At 46.8% G+C, this 25,503-nt stretch overlaps 1 protein-coding gene across 2 annotated transcripts in view; it reads left to right on the top strand.

Moving 5' to 3' along the window:
• LOC137359070 (G-protein coupled receptor-associated protein LMBRD2-like) overlaps positions 1–25,503 on the top strand; it is a 68,116-nt gene that overhangs the window by 28,721 nt on the left and 13,892 nt on the right. For both annotated transcript variants that reach the window (XM_068025173.1, XM_068025172.1), the window contains exons 3-5: positions 5,265–5,368; positions 5,747–5,860; positions 16,148–16,315. In XM_068025173.1, the coding sequence (XP_067881274.1) occupies positions 5,265–5,368; positions 5,747–5,860; positions 16,148–16,315 (386 nt within the window). The remainder of the gene's footprint in view (positions 1–5,264; positions 5,369–5,746; positions 5,861–16,147; positions 16,316–25,503) is intronic.

Here is a 25,503-nt window from a genome sequence, read left to right as displayed (position 1 = left end):
GTGAGGGATTCTATCCAGTGTGTTGGTGATCAGTGTCAGTGAGGGATTCTATCCAATGTGTTGGTGATCAGTGTCAGTGAGGGATTCTATGCAGTGTGTTGGTGATCTGTGTCAGTGAGGGATTCTATCCAGTGTGTTGATCAGTGTCAGTGAGGGATTCTATCCAGTGTGTTGGTGATCAGTGTCAGTGAGGGATTCTATCCAGTGTGTTGGTGATCAGTGTCAGTGAGGGATTCTATCCAGTGTGTTGGTGATCAGTGTCAGTGAGGGATTCTATCCAGTGTGTTGATCAGTGTCAGTGAGGGATTCTATCCAGTGTGTTGGTGATCAGTGTCAGTGAGGGATTCTATCCAATGTGTTGGTGATCAGTGTCAGTGAGGGATTCTATCCAGTGTGTTGATCAGTGTCAGTGAGGGATTCTATCCAGTGTGTTGGTGATCAGTGTCAGTGAGGGATTCTATCCAATGTGTTGGTGATCAGTGTCAGTGAGGGATTCTATCCAGTGTGTTGGTGATCTGTGTCAGTGAGGGATTCTATCCAGTGTGTTGGTGATCAGTGTCAGTGAGGGATTCTATCCAGTGTGTTGGTGATCAGTGTCAGTGAGGGATTCTATCCAGTGTGTTGGTGATCTGTGTCAGTGAGGGATTCTATCCAATGTGTTGGTGATCAGTGTCAGTGAGGGATTCTATGCAGTGTGTTGGTGATCAGTGTCACTGAGGGATTCTATCCAGTGTGTTGGTGATCAGTGTCAGTGAGGGATTCTATCCAGTGTGTTGGTGATCAGTGTCAGTGAGGGATTCTATCCAGTGTGTTGGTGATCTGTGTCAGTGAGGGATTCTGTCCAGTGTGTTGGTGATCAGTGTCAGTGAGGGATTCTATCCAATGTGTTGGTGATCAGTGTCAGTGAGGGATTCTATGCAGTGTGTTGGTGATCTGTGTCAGTGAGGGATTCTATCCAGTGTGTTGGTGATCAGTGTCAGTGAGGGATTCTATCCAATGTGTTGGTGATCTGTGTCAGTGAGGGATTCTGTCCAGTGTGTTGGTGATCAGTGTCAGTGAGGGATTCTATCCAATGTGTTGGTGATCAGTGTCAGTGAGGGATTCTATGCAGTGTGTTGGTGATCTGTGTCAGTGAGGGATTCTATCCAGTGTGTTGATCAGTGTCAGTGAGGGATTCTATCCAGTGTGTTGGTGATCAGTGTCAGTGAGGGATTCTATCCAATGTGTTGGTGATCAGTGTCAGTGAGGGATTCTATCCAGTGTGTTGGTGATCAGTGTCAGTGAGGGATTCTATCCAATGTGTTGGTGATCAGTGTCAGTGAGGGATTCTATGCAGTGTGTTGGTGATCAGTGTCAGTGAGGGATTCTATCCAGTGTGTTGATCAGTGTCAGTGAGGGATTCTATCCAATGTGTTGGTGATCAGTGTCAGTGAGGGATTCTATCCAATGTGTTGGTGATCAGTGTCAGTGAGGGATTCTATCCAGTGTGTTGGTGATCAGTGTCAGTGAGGGATTCTATCCAATGTGTTGGTGATCAGTGTCAGTGAGGGATTCTATCCAGTGTGTTGGTGATCTGTGTCAGTGAGGGATTCTATCCAGTGTGTTGGTGATCTGTGTCAGTGAGGGATTCTATCCAATGTGTTGGTGATCAGTGTCAGTGAGGGATTCTATCCAGTGTGTTGGTGATCAGTGTCAGTGAGGGATTCTATCCAATGTGTTGGTGATCAGTGTCAGTGAGGGATTCTATCCAGTGCGTTGGTGATCAGTGTCACTGAGGGATTCTATCCAGTGTGTTGGTGATCTGTGTCAGTGAGGGATTCTATCCAGTGTGTTGGTGATCAGTGTCAGTGAGGGATTCTGTCCAGTGTGTTGATCAGTGTCAGTGAGGGATTCTATCCAATGTGTTGGTGATCTGTGTCAGTGAGGGATTCTATCCAGTGTGTTGGTGATCAGTGTCACTGAGGGATTCTGTCCAGTGTGTTGGTGATCAGTGTCAGTGAGGGATTCTATCCAGTGTGTTGGTAATCAGTGTCAGTGAGGGATTCTATCCAATGTGTTGGTGATCTGTGTCAGTGAGGGATTCTATCCAGTGTGTTGGTGATCTGTGTCAGTGAGGGATTCTATCCAGTGTGTTGGTGATCAGTGTCAGTGAGGGATTCTGTCCAGTGTGTTGGTGATCAGTGTCAGTGAGGGATTCTATCCAGTGTGTTGGTGATCAGTGTCAGTGAGGGATTCTATCCAGTGTGTTGGTGATCAGTGTGAGTGAGGGATTCTATCCAGTGTGTTGGTGATCAGTGTCAGTGAGGGATTCTATCCAGTGTGTTGGTGATCAGTGTCAGTGACGGATTCTATCCAGTGTGTTGGTGATCAGTGTCAGTGAGGGATTCTATCCAGTGTGTTGGTGATCAGTGTCAGTGAGGGATTCTATGCAGTGTGTTGGTGATCAGTGTCAGTGAGGGATTCTATCCAGTGTGTTGGTGATCAGTGTCAGTGAGGGATTCTATGCAGTGTGTTGGTGATCAGTGTCAGTGAGGGATTCTATCCAGTGTGTTGGTGATCAGTGTCAGTGAGGGATTCTATCCAATGTGTTGGTGATCAGTGTCAGTGAGGGATTCTATCCAGTGTGTTGGTGATCAGTGTCACTGAGGGATTCTATCCAGTGTGTTGGTGATGAGTGTCAGTGAGGGATTCTATCCAGTGTGTTGGTGATCAGTGTCACTGAGGGATTCTATCCAGTGTGTTGGTGATCAGTGTCACTGAGGGATTCTATCCAGTGTGTTGGTGATCAGTGTCAGTGAGGGATTCTATCCAGTGTGTTGGTGATCAGTGTCAGTGAGGGATTCTATCCAGTGCGTTGGTGATCAGTGTCACTGAGGGATTCTATCCAGTGTGTTGGTGATCAGTGTCAGTGAGGGATTCTATCCAGTGTGTTGGTGATCAGTGTCAGTGAGGGATTCTATCCAGTGTGTTGGTGATCAGTGTCACTGAGGGATTCTATCCAGTGTGTTGGTGATCAGTGTCAGTGAGGGATTCTCTGCAGTGTGTTGGTGATCAGTGTCAGTGAGGGATTCTATCCAGTGTGTTGGTGATCAGTGTCACTGAGGGATTCTATCCAGTGTGTTGGTGATCAGTGTCAGTGAGGGATTCTATCCAGTGTGTTGGTGATCAGTGTCAGTGAGGGATTCTATCCAGTGTGTTGGTGATCAGTGTCACTGAGGGATTCTATCCAGTGTGTTGGTGATCAGTGTCACTGAGGGATTCTATCCAGTGTGTTGGTGATCTGTGTCAGTGAGGGATTCTATGCAGTGTGTTGGTGATCAGTGTCACTGAGGGATTCTATCCAGTCTGTTGGTGATCAGTGTCAGTGAGGGATTCTATCCAGTGTGTTGGTGATCAGTGTCACTGAGGGATTCTATCCAGTGTGTTGGTTATCAGTGTCAGTGAGGGATTCTATCCAGTGTGTTGGTGATCAGTGTCACTGAGGGATTCTATCCAGTGTGTTGGTGATCAGTGTCACTGAGGGATTCTATCCAGTGTGTTGGTTATCAGTGTCAGTGAGGGATTCTATCCAGTGTGTTGGTGATCAGTGTCAGTGAGGGATTCTATCCAGTGTGTTGGTGATCAGTGTCACTGAGGGATTCTATCCAGTGTGTTGGTGATCTGTGTCAGTGAGGGATTCTATCCAGCGTGTTGGTGATCAGTGTCAGTGAGGGATTCTATGCAGTGTGTTGGTGATCAGTGTCAGTGAGGGATTCTATCCAGTGTGTTGGTGATCAGTGTCAGTGAGGGATTCTATCCAGTGTGTTGGTGATCAGTGTCACTGAGGGATTCTATCCAGTGTGTTGGTGATCAGTGTCAGTGAGGGATTCTATCCAGTGTGTTGGTGATCAGTGTCAGTGAGGGATTCTATCCAGTGTGTTGGTGATCAGTGTCAGTGAGGGATTCTATCCAATGTGTTGGTGATCAGTGTCAGTGAGGGATTCTATCCAGTGTGTTGGTGATCAGTGTCAGTGAGGGATTCTATCCAATGTGTTGGTGATCAGTGTCAGTGAGGGATTCTATCCAGTGTGTTGGTGATCAGTGTCACTGAGGGATTCTGTCCAGTGTGTTGATCAGTGTCAGTGAGGGATTCTATCCAGTGTGTTGGTGATCAGTGTCACTGAGGGATTCTATCCAGTGTGTTGGTGATCAGTGTCACTGAGGGATTCTGTCCAGTGTGTTGGTGATCAGTGTCAGTGAGGGATTCTATCCAATGTGTTGGTGATCAGTGTCAGTGAGGGATTCTATGCAGTGTGTTGTTGATCAGTGTCACTGAGGGATTCTATCCAGTGTGTTGGTGATCAGTGTCAGTGAGGGATTCTATCCAATGTGTTGGTGATCAGTGTCAGTGAGGGATTCTATCCAGTGTTGTTGATCAGTGTCACTGAGGGATTCTGTCCAGTGTGTTGGTGATCAGTGTCAGTGAGGGATTCTATCCAATGTGTTGGTGATCAGTGTCAGTGAGGGATTCTATGCAGTGTGTTGTTGATCAGTGTCACTGAGGGATTCTATCCAGTGTGTTGGTGATCAGTGTCAGTGAGGGATTCTATCCAGTGTGTTGGTGATCAGTGTCAGTGAGGGATTCTATCCAATGTGTTGGTGATCAGTGTCAGTGAGGGATTCTATCCAGTGTGTTGGTGATCAGTGTCAGTGAGGGATTCTATCCAGTGTGTTGGTGATCAGTGTCAGTGAGGGATTCTATCCAATGTGTTGGTGATCAGTGTCAGTGAGGGATTCTATCCAATGTGTTGGTGATCAGTGTCAGTGAGGGATTCTATCCAGTGTGTTGGTGATCAGTGTCAGTGAGGGATTCTATCCAGTGTGTTGGTGATCAGTGTCACTGAGGGATTCTATCCAATGTGTTGGTGATCAGTGTCAGTGAGGGATTCTATCCAGTGTGTTGGTGATCAGTGTCACTGAGGGATTCTATCCAGTGTGTTGGTGATCAGTGTCAGTGAGGGATTCTATGCAGTGTGTTGGTGATCAGTGTCAGTGAGGGATTCTATCCAGTGTGTTGGTGATCAGTGTCAGTGAGGGATTCTATCCAGTGTGTTTGTGATCAGTGTCACTGAGGGATTCTATCCAGTGTGTTGGTGATCAGTGTCAGTGAGGGATTCTATCCAGTGTGTTGGTTATCAGTGTTTACACAGTATCCTCGCCGTCCTGATGATGTTGTCAAGTTTTGTTTCATGAGCCGAGCCTCTAACCGATGCGTTCTCTTTCAGACTATTTACAGACAGTGTAAGGTCGACAACTCCAAGGTCTTACCCACATCCGCCCCCAACTCCACTAAAGCATTCACAACGACCAAGCCTAATTCTACGCGGAGGTAAGATGTTTGCGGCTTGTATTTTGTTCAGTTCCCTCCCACACCTGTGTCTGTTGCATTTGCCCCGACTGCTCTCTGCTGTCTGGCAGATTCCCACCTACCAACCCCACTGCCCATGCTGCTGCCCCACTCCGCTCCGGCACTCCTTCCTGCCCCTCCCCCTCTCTCACGCTTCACCCCAGCCGTTGTGTTTCCCCTCCCCCTCCCCCATGCTGCAGCTCTGTTGCTCTGTGTGAATTGTTGGTTCAGGTTGCTGTCGATGGCAGAGCCTGTTCTTTTGTAGTTGTGGGTTTTGGCCCTTGCTGTGCATTCCTTTGGTGCTGGTGTCGACTGTGATGTGATTCTCATGCTCATTCTCCTCCACTCTTCTCACTCTAGTGTGTCAGATTCCCAATTGCTGCCGGAATGTTTCAAACCCTGGAGTTATATCCCGGATGGAATCTTGCCCGTCTTTTGGCGAGTGGTCTACTGGACGTCACAGTTTCTGACCTGGTCAGTAATTCAGAAGCTCAGCACGAAATCAGCAGCCTTTCTGCTCGTTCCCGCTCGGGGTTCACTGTGTATACACTAAGATCATCGACCAGCGCAAGCATGTCTAGCCATCTCTGCCCTCGCCCCCCTCCGCCCTCGCCCCGCCCTGGCCTCCCCCTCCGCCTCCGCCCTCGACCTCCGCCCTCAGCCCCCCTGCCCTCGGATCTCCCCCCCTCCGCCCTCGGCCCCCCCCCCTCCCTCCGCCCTCGGCTCTCCGCCCTCGGCCCCCCCCCCCCCTCAGCCCTCGGCCCCTCCACCCTCGCCTCCGCCCTCGGCCCCTCCGACCTCGGCCCTCCGCCCTCGGCCTCGGCTCTCCGCCCTCGGTCCCCCCCCCTCAGCCCTCGGCCCCTCCGCCCTCAGCCCCCCCCCACCTCCGACCTCGGCCTCCGCCCTCGGCCCCCCCGCCTCACGCCGCGGGACAGGGGACATTGGGGTACAGGGTCTGGGGGGTGATGGATTTGGGGACGAGCGATGGGGAATGGCTTGTGGAATGGTGTGAGAATTGGAGTATTGGGGGTGGGGGAAGAGGTATTAGGGATTGGGGAGGCGGGGGGGGGAATGGGGGTGGGGTATTGGGGAAGAGCGTGAGGGATGGGGGGGTCGTTATTGGGGAAGGGTGGCGGGGTTTGGGGTTGGGTATTGGGGAATGTGGGGCCAGTGAGGGTGGTAGTGGGTGGGGATTGGGGTATTGGGGCTGTGGCTGGAGGATGTTGTTTGCACTGGGTTTGAAGAGTGAAAAAATATCTAAAAGCGACCGCAGGAAATCGATAAGTTGGTTGGTATGGAACTGCTCTTAGGGTTTGTGTGTAAATAGCTGGAAAATTAGTTAAAAAAAAATTTTCTTTTTCAAAATAACCCTCAAGTAGCTACCTTCTAAGTGTTAAGAGTTATCAGTAGTACTAAGTATTGTTGAAAATAGAGGCACTATGTTGAAGCCTTGCATTCATCAGGACAATCTGCAAGAATACCAATGTAAGGGAAAACAATGACTTTATTCTGTATGAGAAGAGAGTGCTGATTGGTTTGCAAGTGAACTCTGATTGGTAGAGGCTTTGGCATGGAGAATGCACCAATTTATGATCACTGACAGTTAACTGCCAAGCTTTGTTTTAAATTGAAACCAAGCTACTTGCCTCTGCTCAAGGCATTGCCCTGAGGAATGAACCAGTGAATGGCTGTCACTTATTTTGTTTAGCTGAAACAGGCACAATGTTTGTACATATAAAAACAAGAAATGCTGGAAATACTCAGCAGGTCGGGCAGTATCTGTGGAGAGAGAAACAGAGTTAATAAAAACAGCAAGTGCTGGAAATACTCAGCAGGTCGGGCAGTATCTGTGGAGAGAGAAACAGAGTTAATAAAAACAGCAAGTGCTGGAAATACTCAGCAGGTCGGGCAGTATCTGTGGAGAGAGAAACAGAGTTAATAAAAACAGCAAGTGCTGGAAATACTCAGCAGGTCGGGCAGTATCTGTGGAGAGAGAAACAGAGTTAATAAAAACAGCAAGTGCTGGAAATACTCAGCAGGTCGGGCAGTATCTGTGGAGAGAGAAACAGAGTTAATAAAAACAGCAAGTGCTGGAAATACTCAGCAGGTCGGGCAGTATCTGTGGAGAGAGAAACAGAGTTAATAAAAACAGCAAGTGCTGGAAATACTCAGCAGGTCGGGCAGCATCTGTGGAGAGAGAAACAGAGTTAATAAAAACAGCAAGTGCTGGAAATACTCAGCAGGTCGGGCAGTATCTGTGGAGAGAGAAACAGAGTGAATAAAAACAGCAAGTGCTGGAAATACTCAGCAGGTCGGGCAGTATCTGTGGAGAGAGAAACAGAGATAATAAAAACAGCAAGTGCTGGAAATACTCAGCAGGTCGGGCAGCATCTTTGGAGAGAGAAACAGAGTTAATAAAAACAGCAAGTGCCGGAAATACTCAGCAGGTCAGGCAGTATCTGTGGAGAGAGAAACAGAGTTAATAAAAACAGCAAGTGCTGGAAATACTCAGCAGGTCGGGCAGTATCTGTGGAGAGAGAAACAGAGTTAATAAAAACAGCGAGTGCTGGAAATACTCAGCAGGTCGGGCAGTATCTGTGGAGAGAGAAACAGAGTTAATAAAAACAGCGAGTGCTGGAAATACTCAGCAGGTCGGGCAGTATCTGTGGAGAGAGAAACAGAGTTAATAAAAACAGCGAGTGCTGGAAATACTCAGCAGGTCGGGCAGTATCTGTGGAGAGAGAAACAGAGTTAATAAAAACAGCAAGTGCTGGAAATACTCAGCAGGTCGGGCAGCATCTTTGGAGAGAGAAACAGAGTTAATAAAAACAGCAAGTGCTGGAAATACTCAGCAGGTCGGGCAGTATCTGTGGAGAGAGAAACAGAGTTAATAAAAACAGCAAATGCTGGAAATACTCAGCAGGTCGGGCAGCATCTTTGGAGAGAGAAACAGAGTTAATAAAAACAGCAAGTGCTGGAAATACTCAGCAGGTCAGGCAGTATCTGTGGAGAGAGAAACAGAGTTAATAAAAACAGCAAGTGCTGGAAATACTCAGCAGGTCAGGCAGTATCTGTGGAGAGAGAAACAGAGTTAATAAAAACTGAGAGTGCTGGAAATACTCAGCAGGTCGGGCAGCATCTTTGGAGAGAAACAGAGTTAATAAAAACAGCGAGTGCTGGAAATACTCAGCAGGTCGGGCAGTATCTGTGGAGAGAGAAACAGAGTTAATAAAAACAGCAAGTGCTGGAAATACTCAGCAGGTCAGGCAGTATCTGTGGAGAGAGAAACAGAGTTAATAAAAACAGCAAGTGCTGGAAATACTCAGCAGGTCGGGCAGTATCTGTGGAGAGAGAAACAGAGTTAATAAAAACAGAGAGTGCTGGAAATACTCAGCAGGTCAGGCAGTATCTGTGGAGAGAGACACAGAGTTAATAAAAACAGCAAGTGCTGTAAATACTCAGCAGGTCGGGCAGTATCTGTGGAGAGAGAAACAGTGTTAATAAAAACAGCAAGTGCTGGAAATACTCAGCAGGTCAGGCAGTATCTGTGGAGAGAGAAACAGAGTTAATAAAAACAGCAAGTGCTGGAAATACTCAGCAGGTCGGGCAGTATCTGTGGAGAGAGAAACAGAGTTAATAAAAACAGCGAGTGCTGGAAATACTCAGCAGGTCGGGCAGCATCTTTGGAGAGAAACAGAGTTAATAAAAACAGCAAGTGCTGGAAATACTCAGCAGGTCGGGCAGTATCTGTGGAGAGAGAAGCAGAGTTAATAAAAACAGCGAGTGCTGGAAATACTCAGCAGGTCGGGCAGTATCTGTGGAGAGAGAAACAGAGTTAATAAAAACAGCAAGTGCTGGAAATACTCAGCAGGTCGGGCAGTATCTGGAGAGAGAAACAGAGTTAATAAAAGCAGCAAGTGCTGAAAATACTCAGCAGGTCGGGCAGTATCTGTGGAGAGAGAAACAGAGTTAATAAAAACAGTAAGTGCTGGAAATACTCAGCAGGTCGGGCAGTATCTGTGGAGAGAGAAACAGAGTTAATAAAAACAGCAAGTGCTGAAAATACTCAGCAGGTCAGGCAGCATCTTTGGAGAGAAACAGAGTTAATAAAAACAGTAAGTGCTGGAAATACTCAGCAGGTCGGGCAGTATCTGTGGAGAGAGAAACAGAGTTAATAAAAACAGCAAGTGCTGAAAATACTCAGCAGGTCAGGCAGCATCTTTGGAGAGAAACAGAGTTAATAAAAACAGTAAGTGCTGGAAATACTCAGCAGGTCGGGCAGTGTCTGTGGAGAGAGAAACAGAGTTAATAAAAACAGCGAGTGCTGGAAATACTCAGCAGGTCGGGCAGTATCTGTGGAGAGAGAAACAGAGTTAATAAAAACAGCGAGTGCTGGAAATACTGAGCAGGTCAGGCAGTATCTGTGGAGAGAGAAACAGAGTTAATAAAAACAGCAAGTGCTGGAAATACTCAGCAGGTCGGGCAGTGTCTGTGGAGAGAGAAACAGAGTTAATAAAAACAGCGAGTGCTGGAAATACTCAGCAGGTCGGGCAGTATCTGTGGAGAGAGAAACAGAGTTAATAAAAACAGCGAGTGCTGGAAATACTGAGCAGGTCAGGCAGTATCTGTGGAGAGAGAAACAGCATTAATGTTTCAGGTCAGTGACCCTTTTTGGAACTCCCCATCACATGCCCCCTCCCTGTCACGTCCCCCGCCCTCTCCGGCACGTTCGACCCCCCCCCCCCCCCCTTCCCCACCATCGCGGTGTCCATCCCCACTTTCACTCTGTGTCCAGCTGCCTCTGGAATGACTCCAGTTTTCCCCCACACTCCTATTCAGATCCCAGTGAACCCTGTCTGCCCCCCTCCCCCCGTCCCCGCAACCTGCTTTATTTGCCCTCCCCAAATGCATTACCTCACACTTATCTGGATTGAATTCCATTTGCCAACAACTCAATCAAGCCTTCCCTTAACAAATCTATACTGACTATCTCTTATTAATCCATGCCTTTCTGAGTGGTAGTTTATCCTGTCCCTCAGAATTGATTCTAATAATTTACCCACCACCAAGGTCTGACTGACCGGCCTATAATTATTCGGCCTATCCCTCGCACCCTTTTTGAACAAAGGTATAATCTTCGCAGACCTCCAATCCTTTGGCACCTTGCCCGTATCCAGTCAGGATTTGAAGATCCGCTATTTCCTCCCTGACTTCCTTTAACAACCTGGGATGCAATCCATACAGCCCTGGTGATTTATCCACCTTCAAGGATGTCAGAGCCTCTAGTACTTCCTCTCTCATTATGCTTACCCTAATATTTCACACTCCTCTTTTACTTCGTCTGCATCATCCCTCTCCTTTGTGAAGAGAGAGACCAAAAACTCATTGAGAACCCTGCCCACATCTTCTGCATCCTAGCAGAAGTTCCCTTGTACATCTCTGATAGGCCCTACCCTTTCCTTAGTTATCCTCTTGCTCTTCATGTGCTGATAAAACATCTTTGGGTTTTCTTTGATTTTACCTGCCAGTAATTTTTCATGTCCTCTCTCTGCTTTTCTAATTTTCTTCACCCCTGCACTTTCTATACTCCTGTTGGCTTTCTAAAGTATTAAGAGTTTTGTGATCATCATCAGCTTTCTTTTTCTGCTTTATCTTAACCTGTTAGCTTCGAGACACCCAGGAGGCTCTAGATTTGGCCGTACTACCCTTTATCTTTGTGGGGACATGTCTACACTGTGCCTGTAGTAACTCCCTTTTGAATGCCTCCCACTGATTTGCCACTGATTTTCCTTCAAGTAGCTGTATCCAGTCCACTTTCGCCAGATCACCTCTCAGCTTCTTAAAATTTGACTTCCCCTAATGTAGAACTTTTACTCCTGTTTATCTTTGTCCTTTTCCATGATTATGCTGAAACTAACTGTATTATTTATTTATTTATTTTTATTTATTTAGAGATACAGCACTGAAACAGGCCCTTCGGCCCACTGAGTCTGTGCCGACCAACAATCACCCATTTATACTAACCCTACAGCAATCCCATATTCCCTATCACCTCCCTACACTAGGGACAATTTACAACGGCCAATTTACCTATCACCTGCAGGTCTTTGGCTGTGGGAGGAAACCGGAGCACCCGGAGAAAACCCATGCAGACACAGGGAGAACTTGCAAACTCCACACAGGCAGTACCCAGAATCGAACCCGGGTCCCTGGAGCTGTGAGGCTGCGGTGCTAACCACTGCGCCACTGTGCTGCCCTGAGCGCACTATCTCCAAAATGTTCACCCACTTTTACTTCAGCCACTTGCCCAGCTTCATTATTGAAGACTAAATCTAGAATTGCACCCCCTCTCATTGGTCTTGTTACATGCTGGCTAAACACTTTCTCTTGAATGTTGTTGAAGAATTTTGTGCCCTCTGTTCCATTCACACTGTTTGTATCCCAGTTGATATTAGGGTAGTTGAAATCCTCAACTATTATTGTCCGATAGTTTTTACACCCAGAAATTTGCCTACGTATTTGTTCTTCTACCTCCCTCTCACTATTTGGGGTCTATACTACACTCCTAGTAGTGTAGCTGCCCCTTTTTTACTTCTGAGCTCCACCCATATGGTCTCATTTGATGATTCATTTCATATATCATCCCTCCTCACAGTTGTTACTGATTCCTTAACTAATAATGCTACACCCCCTCCTTTTTTATCTCCTTCTCTATCCCGCCTGAAAACTCGATATCCAGGGATGTTGAGTTACCATTCTTGCCCCTCGTTAAGACAAGTTTCCGTTGTAGCAGTGATATTGTGTTGCCATGTGTCTATCTGTGCCCTGAGCTCATCGGCTTTATTTACTATACTCCTTGCATTTAAATAAATACCCTTTAACCACTGCCAAATTCCTGTGCTCTACACTTTTTAACCTTTGCTTCTTCTGTTTTTCAGAGTCACTCGCTAATTTTCTGCCTCCTGTTCCCTGATCTGAAACTGCTCTCAGGTTCCCGTCCCCCTGCCAATCTAGTTTAAACCATCCCCAACAGCACTAGCAAACCTTCCTGCAAGGATATTTGTCCCAGTCCTGTTCAGGTGCAGACCGTCCAGCTTGTACAGGTCTCGCCTTCCCCAGAACTGGTCACAATGCCCCAGAAATCTGAAGCCCTCCCTCCTGCACCATCTCTCCAGCCAAGCATTCATCTGGTGTATTTTCCTATTCCTATACTCACTAGCACATGGCCTCGGGAGTAATCCGGAGATTACTACCTTTGAGGTCCTGCTCGCTAATCTCTTTCCTAACTTCCTAAGCTCAGCCTGCAGGACCTCATCCCTCTTTCTTCCTATATCGTTGGTACCAATGTGGACCACGACCTCTGGCTGTGCACCCTCCCTCTCCAGAATGCCCTGTAGCCACTCGGTATTTTCCATGACCTTTGCACCAGGGAGGCAACATACCATCCTGGAATCACGTCTGGGACCACAGAAGCGCCTATCTGTTCCCCTAACTATAGAATCCCCTATCACTATGGCTCTCTTGTCCTTTCTCCTCCCTCCCTGCACAGCTGAGCCACCCATGGTGCTCTGGTCATGACTGTCGCTGCACTCTCCAGAGGAACCCTCTCTGCCATCGGTACTCAGCACTGAATACCGGTTAGAAAGTGGGATGCCCTCTGGGGACTCCTGCACTGCCTGTCTTGACCACCTTGTCTGTCTGGCAGACACCCAGTCCCTCTCTCTCTCTGCTCTCTTAAGTTCCGGGGTGACTACCTCCTGAAACGTGCTATCCACGTAGTTCTCTGCCTCGCGAATGTGCCACAGTGACTCCAGCCGCTGCTCAAGTTCCGAAACCCGGAGCTCAAGCTTCTGCAGCCGGTGACACTTTCTGCAAATGTGTTTCTCAAGGACATGTGGTGTGTCCATGATTTCCCACAAACCACAGGAGGCACATTCCACCTGGCCGAGCTACCCTGCCATAACTTAGCTTTACAAACTAATTATTGCGAATGTAGAAAGTGGAATAACTTACCAGTTACTGGCCAATCAGCTTCTTCCCCTGTATCGTGGAGGTTGAAAAGGCAGAAAATAAAAGAAAGAGACGAAGAGCACCTCCTTCCCCCAGTCAGTGAAATCCCTCACACACAACTCCCAGTGTGACTGTGTCCAGACAGCACTATTCGAAGCAGTAATTATTAAGAAATTACACTAATTAAAACAAAACCTTATCACTTATAAGGTAGTTATTTGAATGATTGAGTGTTTAAAAAAAAAAGAACTTTTTTCTCTGATAACAGCTGTTACTTACCAACCAATCAGCTTACAGATCCCTCGTGATGTCACTGGTAGTTTTTTCCTCTCTTTTCAAACCCAGTGCGCGCCAACACAGAGAGCCTGCTGACTGCCACTGCTGCGGTCTGAAGTAGGTGAGGGCCTCGAGCCCTGCTCCCGATCCACCTCCTCCCAGGTCTGACTGCCGCTACTCTGGACTAAGGTCACAGACCTGAAACATTAACTCTGTTTCTCTCTCCACAGATACTGCCCGACCTGCTGAGTATTTCCAGCACTCGCTGTTTTTATTAACTCTGTTTCTCTCTCCACAGATACTGCCCGACCTGCTGAGTATTTCCAGCACTCTCTGTTTTTATTAACTCTGTTTCTCTCTCCACAGATACTGCCTGACCTGCTGAGTATTTCCAGCACCTGCTGTTTTTATTAACTCTGTTTCTCTCTCCACAGATACTGCCCGACCTGCTGAGTATTTCCAGCACTCGCTGTTTTTATTAACTCTGTTTCTCTCTCCACAGATACTGCCTGACCTGCTGAGTATTTCCAGCACTCGCTGTTTTTATTAACTCTGTTTCTCTCTCCACAGATACTGCCCGACCTGCTGAGTATTTCCAGCACTTGCTGTTTTTATTAACTCTGTTTCTCTCTCCACAGATACTGCCCGACCTGCTGAGTATTTCCAGCACTTGCTGTTTTTATTAACTCTGTTTCTCTCTCCACAGATGCTGCCAGACCTGCTGAGTATTTCCAGCACTTGCTGTTTTTATTAACTCTGTTTCTCTCTGCACAGATACTGCCTGACCTGCTGAGTATTTCCAGCACTTGCTGTTTTTATTAACTCTGTTTCTCTCTCCACAGATACTGCCCAACCTGCTGAGTATTTCCAGCACTTGCTGTTTTTATTAACTCTGTTTCTCTCTCCACAGATGCTGCCCGACCTGCTGAGTATTTCCAGCACTTGCTGTTTTTATTAACTCTGTTTCTCTCTCCACAGATACTGCCCGACCTGCTGAGTACTTCCAGCACTTGCTGTTTTTACTAACTCTGTTTCTCTCTCCACAGATACTGCCCGACCTGCTGAGTATTTCCAGCACTTGCTGTTTCTATTAACTCTGTTTCTCTCTCCACAGATACTACCCGACCTGCTGAGTATTTCCAGCACTCACTGTTTTTATTAACTCTGTTTCTCTCTCCACAGATACTGCCTGACCTGCTGAGTATTTCCAGCACTTGCTGTTTTTATTAACTCTGTTTCTCTCTCCACAGATACTGCCCGACCTGCTGAGTATTTCCAGCACTTGCTGTTTTTATTAACTCTGTTTCTCTCTCCACAGATACTGCCCGACCTGCTGAGTATTTCCAGCACTCGCTGTTTTTATTAACTCTGTTTCTCTCTCCACAGATACTGCCAGACCTGCTGAGTATTTCCAGCACTTGCTGTTTTTATTAACTCTGTTTCTCTCTCCACAGATACTGCCCGACCTGCTGAGTATTTCCAGCACTCGCTGTTTTTATTAACTCTGTTTCTCTCTCCACAGATACTGCCCGACCTGCTGAGTATTTCCAGCACTTGCTGTTTTTATTAACTCTGTTTCTCTCTCCACAGATACTGCCCGACCTGCTGAGTACTTCCAGCACTTGCTGTTTTTACTAACTCTGTTTCTCTCTCCACAGATACTGCCCGACCTGCTGAGTATTTCCAGCACTCGCTGTTTTTATTAACTCTGTTTCTCTCTCCACAGATACTGCCCGACCTGCTGAGTATTTCCAGCACTCGCTGTTTTTATTAACTCTGTTTCTCTCTCCACAGATACTGCCTGACCCGTTGAGTATTTCCAGCACTCGCTGTTTTTATTAACTCTGTTTCTCTCTCCACAGATACTGCCTGACCTGCTGAGTATTTCCAGCACTCGCTGTTTTTATTAACTCTGTTTCTCTTTCCACAGATACTGCCCGACCTGCTGAGTATTTCCAGCACTCGCTGTTTTTATTAACTCTGTTTCTCTTTCCACAGATACTGCCCGACCTGCTGAGTATTTCCAGCACTTGCTGTTTTTATTAACTCTGTTTCTCTCTCCACAGATACTGCCCGACCTGCTGAGTATTTCCAGCACTCGCTGTTTTTATTAACTCTGTTTCTCTCTCCACAGATACTGCCTGACCTGCTGAGTATTTCCAGCACTCGCTGTTTTTATTAACTCTGTTTCTCTTTCCACAGATACTGCCCGACCTGCTGAGTATTTCCAGCACTCGCTGTTTTTATTAACTCTGTTTCTCTCTCCACAGATACTGCCCGACCTGCTGAGTATTTCCAGCACTTGCTGTTTTTACTTCAGATTTCCAACATCTGCAGTATTTTGTTTTTATCTCACTGAAATACAGATTATCTGGTTATTTTGACATTGTATTTTTGTGGGATCTTTATGCGTACATTCACTTTGTGCTACATTACAATGGTATCTTTACCCTATTCCTCAATCCTTTATTGTAGGATCTTGCTGCCTTTTATGCAATCCTATGCCCGGTCAGGTGACTTCTCCATAACAGGGAAGATTAAGACAGCGCTGATAGAGAATGCCATCTATTATGGGACCTACCTGCTGATTTTTGGAGCTCTTCTCATCTATGTCGCGGTCCATCCTGGGCTGAGGCTCGACTGGTGAGATGACTTCTACTTACTCCCGGAGGGGCGCTTCTTTGTGTGTCTATGAGGAGGGTGGGTGCGGGGGAGGGGTGAGTTGGTGGACATGGAGGGCGGTGAAGATGGTGGTTGGGGCGGCAGCAGGGGAGGGGGAAATTTGAAATGACAGTTGGGGGTGGTGGGGGAAGAGGGTGAAGACAGGAGCGGCGGCGGCGGGAGGACCTGCTCTCTCTCTCTCTTTCTTTCCTCTCTCTCTTTCTTTCTTTCCTCTCTCTCTCTCTTTCTTTCTTTCCTCTCTCTCTTTCTTTCTTTCCTCTCTCTCTTTCTTTCTTTCCTCTCTCTCTTTCTTTCTTTCCTCTCTCTCTTTCTTTCCTCTCTCTCTTTCTTTCTTTCCTCTCTCTCTCTCTTTCTTTCCTCTCTCTCTCTCTTTCTTTCTTTCCTCTCTCTCTCTTTCTTTCTTTCCTCTCTCTCTCTTTCTTTCCTCTCTCTCTCTCTCTCTTTCCTCTCTCTCTCTCTTTCTTTCCTCTCTCTCTGTCTTTTTCTCTCTCTTTTTCTCTCTCTCTCTCTCTTTTTCTCTCTCTTTTTCTCTCTCTCTCTCTTTTTCTCTCTCTCTCTCTTTTTCTCTCTCTCTCTCTTTTTCTCTCTCTCTCTCTTTTTCTCTCTCTCTTTTTCTCTCTCTCTTTTTCTCTCTCTCTTTTTCTCTCTCTCTTTTTCTCTCTGTTTCTCTCTCTCTCAGCGCGCGCTGAGACTCGAAAGAAAACTTAGTGACATCACGGGAAATCTGCAAGGTGATTGGGTGAGTAGCAGCTGTTAGTGCATTTAAATAGCTTAAAAATAAGGGGAAAGTTTTATTTTGTTAAAAAAAATCCTCTGGTGATAAGGTGAGTGTTTTTTTAAAAATTCAGTGTAACGTATTAAGAATTTTAGATTGTAGTGGGTAGAACAAGGCCCCTAGTGTAATTAGTATTTTTTAATTAAGGGAGTCACTAATTAATCTAATGACAGGAGAGCTCAGCCCCGTGATCTGCTCCTCCTGCACTATGTGGGAAATCAGGGATGCTTCCAGTGTCCCTGATGACCATGTGTGCAGGAAGTGTATCCATCTGCAGCTACTGACTACTCGCAGTACGGAGCTGGAGCTGCGGGTGGATTCACTGTGGAGTATCCACGATGCTGAGGATAGCATGTTTAGTGAGGTGGTCACACCGCAGGTAATGGCTGCACAGGCAGAAAAGAGATGGGTGACCACCAGACAGAGTAGTCTGCGCAGGCAGGTAGTGCAGGAGTCCCCTGTGGCCATCCCCCTCTCAAACAGATATACCGCTTTGGATACTGTTGGGGGGATGGCCTCCCAGGGGGAAGCAGCAACATCCAAGTTCATGGCACCACGGAGGGGAGGAAAAGGGGTGGAAGAGCTATCGTTATAGGGGATTCTATCGTAAGGCTGCAGATAGGCATTTCTGTGGCCACAAACGAGACTCCAGGATGGTATGTTGTCTCCCTGGTGCTAGGGTACAGGATGTCACAGAGCAGCTGCAGGACATTCTGAACGGGCAGGGTGAACAGTCAGAGGTCGTGGTACACATTGGTACCAATGACATAGGTTTCTTCCTATGTACTCTGATCAGACCCCTCATGCTTTTTAACACTTTTATTAAATCTCCTCTTAATCTTCTCTTTAAAGAGAACAGCTCCAGCTTCTCCAATCTGTTCTCGTAACTGAAGTCTCTTATCCCTGGATCCATTTTTGTAAGTCTTATCTGTACTCTCTCCAGTGCCTTCCCATCCTTTCTAAAGCACCTGCCCAGAATTCTCCAGTTGAGGCCAAACCAGTGTTTTCTAAAGGTTTTATAACTTCCTTACTTTTGTACTCATGCCTCTATTAAGAAAGCCCAGGATCCCCTGTTGGCCTTATTAACTTCCTCTGCCTGCCCTGTCACCTTCAACCATTTATGCAAATAAGCCCCCTGCTTCCTCTGCTCCTGTACCCCCTTTAAAATTGTATCCTTGATTTTATATTGCATTTTGCTCATTCTTCCCACCAGCAGGACTCACCAACCAGAGATGGCTCAAGGGCAATTAGGGATGGGCAATAAATGTTGGCCTAGCTGACAACAATGTGGAAAATTGCTCAGGTGTGTCCTGTCCTCAAAAAGCAGGCAATATTCAATCCAGCCAGTTACCGCCCCATCCGTCTACTCTCGATCATCAGTAAAGTGATGGAAGGGGTCATCAACAGTGCCATCAAGCGGCACTTGCTTAGCAATAACCTGCTCAGTGACGCTCAGTTTGGGTTCTGCCAGGGCCACTCAGCTCTTGACCTCATTACAGCCTTAGTTCAAACATGGACAAAAGAGCTGAACTCAAGAGGTGAGGTGAGAGTAACTGCCCTTGACATCAAGGCAGCATTTGACCGAGTATGGCATCAAGGAGCATGAGCAAAACTGGAGTCAATGGGAATCAGGAGGAAAACCCTCCGCTGGTTGGAGTCATGCCTAGCGCAAAGGAAGATGGTTGTTGGAGGTCAATCATCTCAATTCCAGGACAGATAGAAATAAATGAATATGATTTGATAGCTATCACAGGGACATGGTTGCAGGATCACCAGGACTGGAATCTCAATGTTCAAGGATATTCGACGTTCCGGAAGAATAGGCAGAAAGGAAAAGGGGAGGTGGGGTAACTTTTTATTAAAGGAAGGGATCAGTGCAGTTGTGAATAATGATTTAGGTGTAATAGATTGTGATGTAGAATCAGTTTGGGTGGAAATAAGGAATGTGAAGGGAAAGAAATCACGGGTGGGAGTGGTCTATAGGCCCCTGAGGAGTTGCCTCTCCCTAAGACAGAATATTAATCAGGAAATAATGGAGGTGTGTAAGAAGGGCACTGCAATTATCATGGGTGATTTTAATCTGCATATAGACTGGACAAGTCAAATTGGCAAGGGTAGCATGGAAGACGAATTTGTAGAGTGCATCAGGGATTGTTTCTTAGAGCAATACGTTGCAGAAGGGTGACGCAGTGGTTAGCACTGCAGCCTCACAGCTCCAGCGACCCGGGTTCAATTCTGGGTACTGCCTGTGTGGAGTTTGCAAGTTCTCCCTGTGTCTGCGTGGGTTTCTTGCACATGAAACACAAAAGGTTAGCATGCAGGTGCAACAAGTAATTAGGAAAGCAAATGGAATTTTGGCCTTTATTGCTTGGGAATTGGAGTTTAAAAATAGGGAAGTCTTGTTACAACTGTACAGGGTGTTGGTGAGGCCACACCTGGAGCACTGCGTACAGTTTTGGTCCCCATATTTAAAGAAGGATATTCTAGCATTGGAGGCAGTTCAGGAAAGGTTCACTAGGCTGATTCCTGGGATGAAGGGATTGTCTTCTCAAGAACGGCTAAACAGGTTAGGCCTTTATTCACTGGAGTTTAGAAGAATGAGAGGTGATCTTATAGAAACATCTAAGATTCTAAGTGGGCTTGACAGGGTAGATGTAGAGAAGATGTTTCCACTGGTGGGGGAATCTCGAACTAGGGGACATAGTTACAGAATAAGGGGGCACACATTTAAAACTGAAATGCGAAGGAATTTCTTCTCTCAGAGGGTGGTGAATCTCTGGAATTCTCTACCTCAGAGTTGTGGAGGCTAGGTCACTAAATGTATTTAAGGAGGAGGTAGATAGATTTTTGAAATCTCGGGGAGTCGAGGGTTAGGCGGAGCAGGTCTGAAAGAGGAGTTAAGGCCCGGGATAGATCAGCCATGATCTTATTGAATGGTGGGGCAGGCTTGAGGGGCTGAATGGCCTGCTCCTGCTCCTATTTCTTATGTTCTTATCACTGCAGGAGTTCCTCAGGGTTGTGTCCTAGTGTTACGACTGAGGCGGGAGGAGTGCACTGTTTAATCTAGTCCCACTTCTGCACTGGTCACAACAAATATTTTAAAATTTCCCCTCTTGCTGATATAGTCAGTCATATACTCTATTTTCCAGAATAGAGTCACAGAGTCGTACAACATAGAAACAGGCCCTTCGGCCCACCGCGTCCATGCCGACCATAATGCCTACCTATACTAATCCCACCTGCCTGCATTAATTCCATATCCCTCTATGCCTTTCTCATTCAAGTACCTGTCCAGATGCCTCTTAAATGTCGCTACTGTTCCTGCCTCCACCACCTCCTCTGGCAGCTCATTCCAGATACCCACTATTCTTTGTGTGAGAAATTTACCCCTTTGATCCCCTTTAAATCTCCTCCCTCTCACCTTAAATCTATGCCCTCTAGTTTTAGTCACCCCTACAATGGGAAACAGACTCTGGCTATCTACCCTATCTATGCCTCTCATAATTTTATATACCTCTATCATGTCCCCTCTCAGCCTCCTTCGCTCCAGGGAAAACAGACCCAGCCTATCCAATCTCTCTTTGTAACTCAAGCCCTCCAAACCAGGCAACATCCTTGTGAATCTTTTCTGCACCCTCTCTAGCTTCATCACATCTTTCCTGTAGTGCGGTAACCAGAACTGCACACACTACTCCAAATGCGGCCTAACCAACGTTATGTGCAACTGTAACAGGACGTCACAACTCTTGTACTCAATGCCTCGGCTGATGAAGGCAAGCATGCCATACGCCTTCTTCACCACCCTGTCTACCTGTGTTGCCACTTTCAGGGAACTATGTACTTGCACCCCAAGGTCTCTCTGCTCAAGAACACTCCCCAGGGCCCTGACATTCACTGTATATGTCCTGTCCTGGTTTCACTTCCCAAAATGCATCACTTCACGCTTGTCTGCGTTAAATACCATTTGCCAATCCCTTGCCCACTTTCCCAGTTGATCTGTATCCTGTTGTAACCTTAGACAACCTTCTTCACTGTCCACTACACCACCAATTTTGATGTCATCTGCAAACTTACATAGCATCTGAGGATACACCTGGTCAGGCGCTGGGGATTTATCCACCTTCATGCGCTTCAAAACCTCCAACACCTCCTTCTTTGTAATGTTGATATGCTCCAGGATATCGCTGTTCCTTCCCTTGAACTCGCTAGCTTCCATGACCTTCTCCACGGTAAATACAGACAAGAAATATTCATTTAAGACCTCGCCCATTTCCTGTGTCTCCACACATAGATTGCCACACTGATCCTTAAGGGGACGTACTCTCTCCCTAGCTACCCTTTTACTCTTAATATACTTATAGAATCTTTTAGGATTCTCCTTTATCTTATCTGCCAGGGAAATCTCATGGCCCCTTTTCGCCCTCCTAATTTCCTTCTTAAGTGTACTCCTACATCCCTTATACTCCTCAAGGGACTCGCTCGATCCCAGCTGCCTATACCTGACATGTGCCTCCTTCTTTCTCCTGAACAGACCCTCAATATCCCTCGTCAACCAAGGTTCCCTAAACTTGCCAGCCTTGCCCTTCCATCTAACAGGAACATGCCGGCCCTGAACTCTTCCTGACTCACTTTTAAAAGCCTCCCACTTGCCAGACGTCCCTTTACCTGTAAACAACCTCTCCCATTCAACTTTTGAGAGTTCCTGTCTGATGCCATTGAGATTAGCCTTCCCCCAATTTAGGACTTCAACCTGAGGACCAGTCCGATCCTTTTCCATAACTATCTTGGAGCAAATAGAGTTATGGTCACTGGTCCCAAAGTGCTCCCCCACTGACACATCAACCACCTGCCCAGCCTAATTTCCTATGGAGGTCGAGTGTAGCCCCTTCTCTAGTCGGGCCATCCACATACTGCTTCAGAAAACTATCCTGGACACACTTAACAAATTCTTCCCCATCTGATCCCTTAGCACTGTGGCAGTCCCGGTCAATATTAGGGAAGTTAAAATCTACCTACTATTACAACACTATAATTCCTACACCTATCTGTGATTTCCCTACATATATGCTCCTCCACATCCCTCTGACTATTGGGGGGCCTATAGTATAATCCCATCAAAGTGATCACCCCTTTCTTATTTCTAAGATCTACCCATATGGCCTCGCTGGATGTTCCCCCCGGGATATCCTCTCTAAGTACTGCCGTGATGTCCTCCCTAATCAATAATGCAACTCCCCCTCCTCTCTTACCTCCACCTCTGTCACGCCGGAAGCATTGGTACCCCGGAACATTGAGCTGCCAGCCCTGCCCATCCCTCAACCACGTTTCCATAACAGCTATAATATCACAATCCCATGTACCGATCCATGCTCTGAGTTCATCTGCCTTACCTGTAAGGCTTCTTGCATTAAAGTGAATGCAGTTTAGCCGACCAGACCTTCCACGCTCCCTGTCCTGCCCCTGCCCAGCCTGCCTACTGGACTTGCTTGCTTTAACCTCTACATTTGCCTCAACTATCTGATCGGAGAGACTACTACTTTGGGTCCGATCCCCCTACAAGACTAGTTTAAACCCTCCCGAGTAGTATTAGCAAACCTCCCAGCAAGGATATTGGTCCCCTTCCAGTTCAGATGCAACCCGTCCCTCTTGTACAGTTCACCTCTGCACCAGAAGAGATCCCATTGATCCAAGTAGCTGAAGCCCTCCCGCCTACACCAGCTCTTCAGCCACGCATTCATTTGCCTTATCCTCCTATTCCTACCCTCACTAGCATGTGGTACAGGGAGTAATCCTGAGATTACAGCCCTATAGATCCTGCTTTTTAACCTTCTGTCTAACTCCCTATATTCACTTTGCAGGACCTCATCTTTCTTCCTGCCTATGTCGTTAGTACCAATATGAACCGAGATCTCCGGCTGCTCACCCTCCCCTTTCAGAATGTCCTGCAGCCACTCCGAGACATCCTTGACCCTAGCACCAGGGAGGCAACATACCATCCTGGAGTCTCGTTTGTGGCCACAGAAACGCCTATCTGCACCCCTTAGGATAGAATTTCCTATCACTATAGCTCTTCCACTCCTTTTCCTCTCCTGCTGTGCAGCAGAGCCCTCCGTGGTGCCACGAACTTGACTGTTGCTGCTTTCCCCTGGGAGGTCATCTCCCCCCCCCACAGTATCCAAAGCGGTATATCTGTTTGAGAGGGGGATGGCCACAGGGGACTCCTGCACTACCTGCCTGCGCAGACTACTCCGTCTGGTGGTCACCCATCCCTTTTCTGCCTGTGCAGCCATTACCTGCGGTGTGACCACCTCACTAAACATGCTATCCACAACGTGCTCAGCATTGCGGATGCTCCACAGTGAATCCACCCGCAGCTCCAGCTCCGTAATGCGGGTAGTCAGTAGCTGCAGATGGATACACTTCCTGCACACATGGTCATCAGGGACACTGGAAGCATCCCTGATTTCCCACATAGCGCAGGAGGAGCAGATCACGGGGCTGAGCTCTCCTGTCATGACTTACCCTTAGATTAATTAGTGACTCCATTAATTAAAAAATACTAATTACACTAGGGGCCTTGTTCTACCCACTACAATCTAAAATTTAAAAAAAAAATACTTTAGTAGTACTCACCTTATCTCCAGAGGTTTTATTTTCAACAAAAAAAACTTACCCCTTAGTTTTTAAGATATTCTAACAGCTGCTACTCACCAACCATAGAACTCACTAACCAGGTTTCTTTAACAAACAACAAAATTATCTGTTTATTGTGGAACAAGTCTTAACTAGTAATGAAATAAAGCATAAACACAGATTTTAAATTTTAAAGTCCCCTTTTTACATTTTCCAAATTTGAAAGTCCTTTTTTTTTAACCGTGGCCCCTCACACTCACACACATACTGATTAACCAGAAAAATGAAAGGGTTATTTTATATTCAGAGCTCTTTTACAGACAGAAAAAGCATTTGAGCTGATTACTTGCTCATTTTTGAAGAAAACAGCAGATGAGATATGTTGTTCAAATAGTTGTTTGGTAGTACAGAAGAACAAAGAACAGTGCAGCACAGGAACAGGCCATTCGGCCCTCCAAGCCTGCGCCGATCTTGATGCCTGCCTAAACTAAAACCTTCTGCACTTCCGGGGACCGTATCCCTCTATTCCCATCCTATTCATGTATTTGTCAAGATGCCTCTTAAACGTCGCTATCGTACCTGCTTCCACCACCTCCCCCGGCAACAGGTTCCAGGCACTCACCACCCTCTGTGTAAAGAACTTGCCTCGCACATCCCTTCTAAACTTTGCCCCTCTCACCTTAAACCTATGTCCCCTAGTAACTGACTCTTCCACCCTGGGAAAAAGCTTCTGACTATCTACTCTGTCCATGCCGCTCATAACTTTGTAAACCTCTATCATGTCGCCCCTCCACCTCCGTCGTTCCAGTGAAAACAATCCGAGTTTATCCAACCTCTCCTCATAGCTAATGCCCTCCAGACCAGGCAACATCCTGGTAAACCTCTTCTGTACCCTCTCCAAAGCCTCCACGTCCTTCTGGTAGTGTGGCGACCAGAATTGAACGCAATATTCCAAGTGTGGCCTAACGAAAGTTCTGTACAGCTGCAGCATGACTTGCCAATTTTTATACTCTATGCCCCGACCGATGAAGGCAAGCATGCCGTATGCCGCCTTGACTACCTTATCCACCTGCGTTGCCACTTTCAGTGACCTGTGGACCTGTACGCCCAGATCTCTCTGCCTGTCAATACTCCTAAGGGTTCTGCCATTTACTGTATACTTCCCACCTGCATTAGACCTTCCAAAATGCATTACCTCACATTTGTCCGGATTAAACTCCATCTGCCATTTCTCCGCCCAAGTCTCAAACCGATCTATATCCTGCTGTATCCTCTCACAATCCTCATCACTGTCCGCAACTCCACCAACCTTTGTGTCATCCGCAAACTTACTAATCAGACCATCTACATTTTCCTCCAAATCATTTATATATATACTACAAACAGCAAAGGTCCCAGCACTGATCCCTGCGGAACACCACTAGTCACATCCCTCCATTCAGAAAAACACCCATCCACTGCTACCCTCTGTCTTCTGTGACTGAGCCAGTTCTGTATCCATTTTGCATACCGGTGTTTCTGGATTCGTGGCAAACATGCCCCGAGCACTGCCCCTCACCACCCCCGTCGCGACCATCAATTGCTACCTTGAAGGGCAAAATGAAATTTGGAGCAGCCAACACTGGTTCATTCGTCAAAATTGTTTTCAGCCTCTCAAAAGATGCTTGGCACTCCCCTGACCACATTACCTTGGTTTTCATGTTCTGCAGCAAATCTGTCAGTGGAGTAAATATAGTGTTAA

The sequence above is a fragment of the Heterodontus francisci genome, unplaced genomic scaffold (assembly GCF_036365525.1).
Source record: "Heterodontus francisci isolate sHetFra1 unplaced genomic scaffold, sHetFra1.hap1 HAP1_SCAFFOLD_1429, whole genome shotgun sequence".
In the NCBI taxonomy this organism is placed as follows: domain Eukaryota; kingdom Metazoa; phylum Chordata; class Chondrichthyes; order Heterodontiformes; family Heterodontidae; genus Heterodontus; species Heterodontus francisci.
The sequence above is the reverse complement of the archived record's forward strand: the minus strand, read 5'-3'. Positions and strand labels throughout refer to the sequence as shown.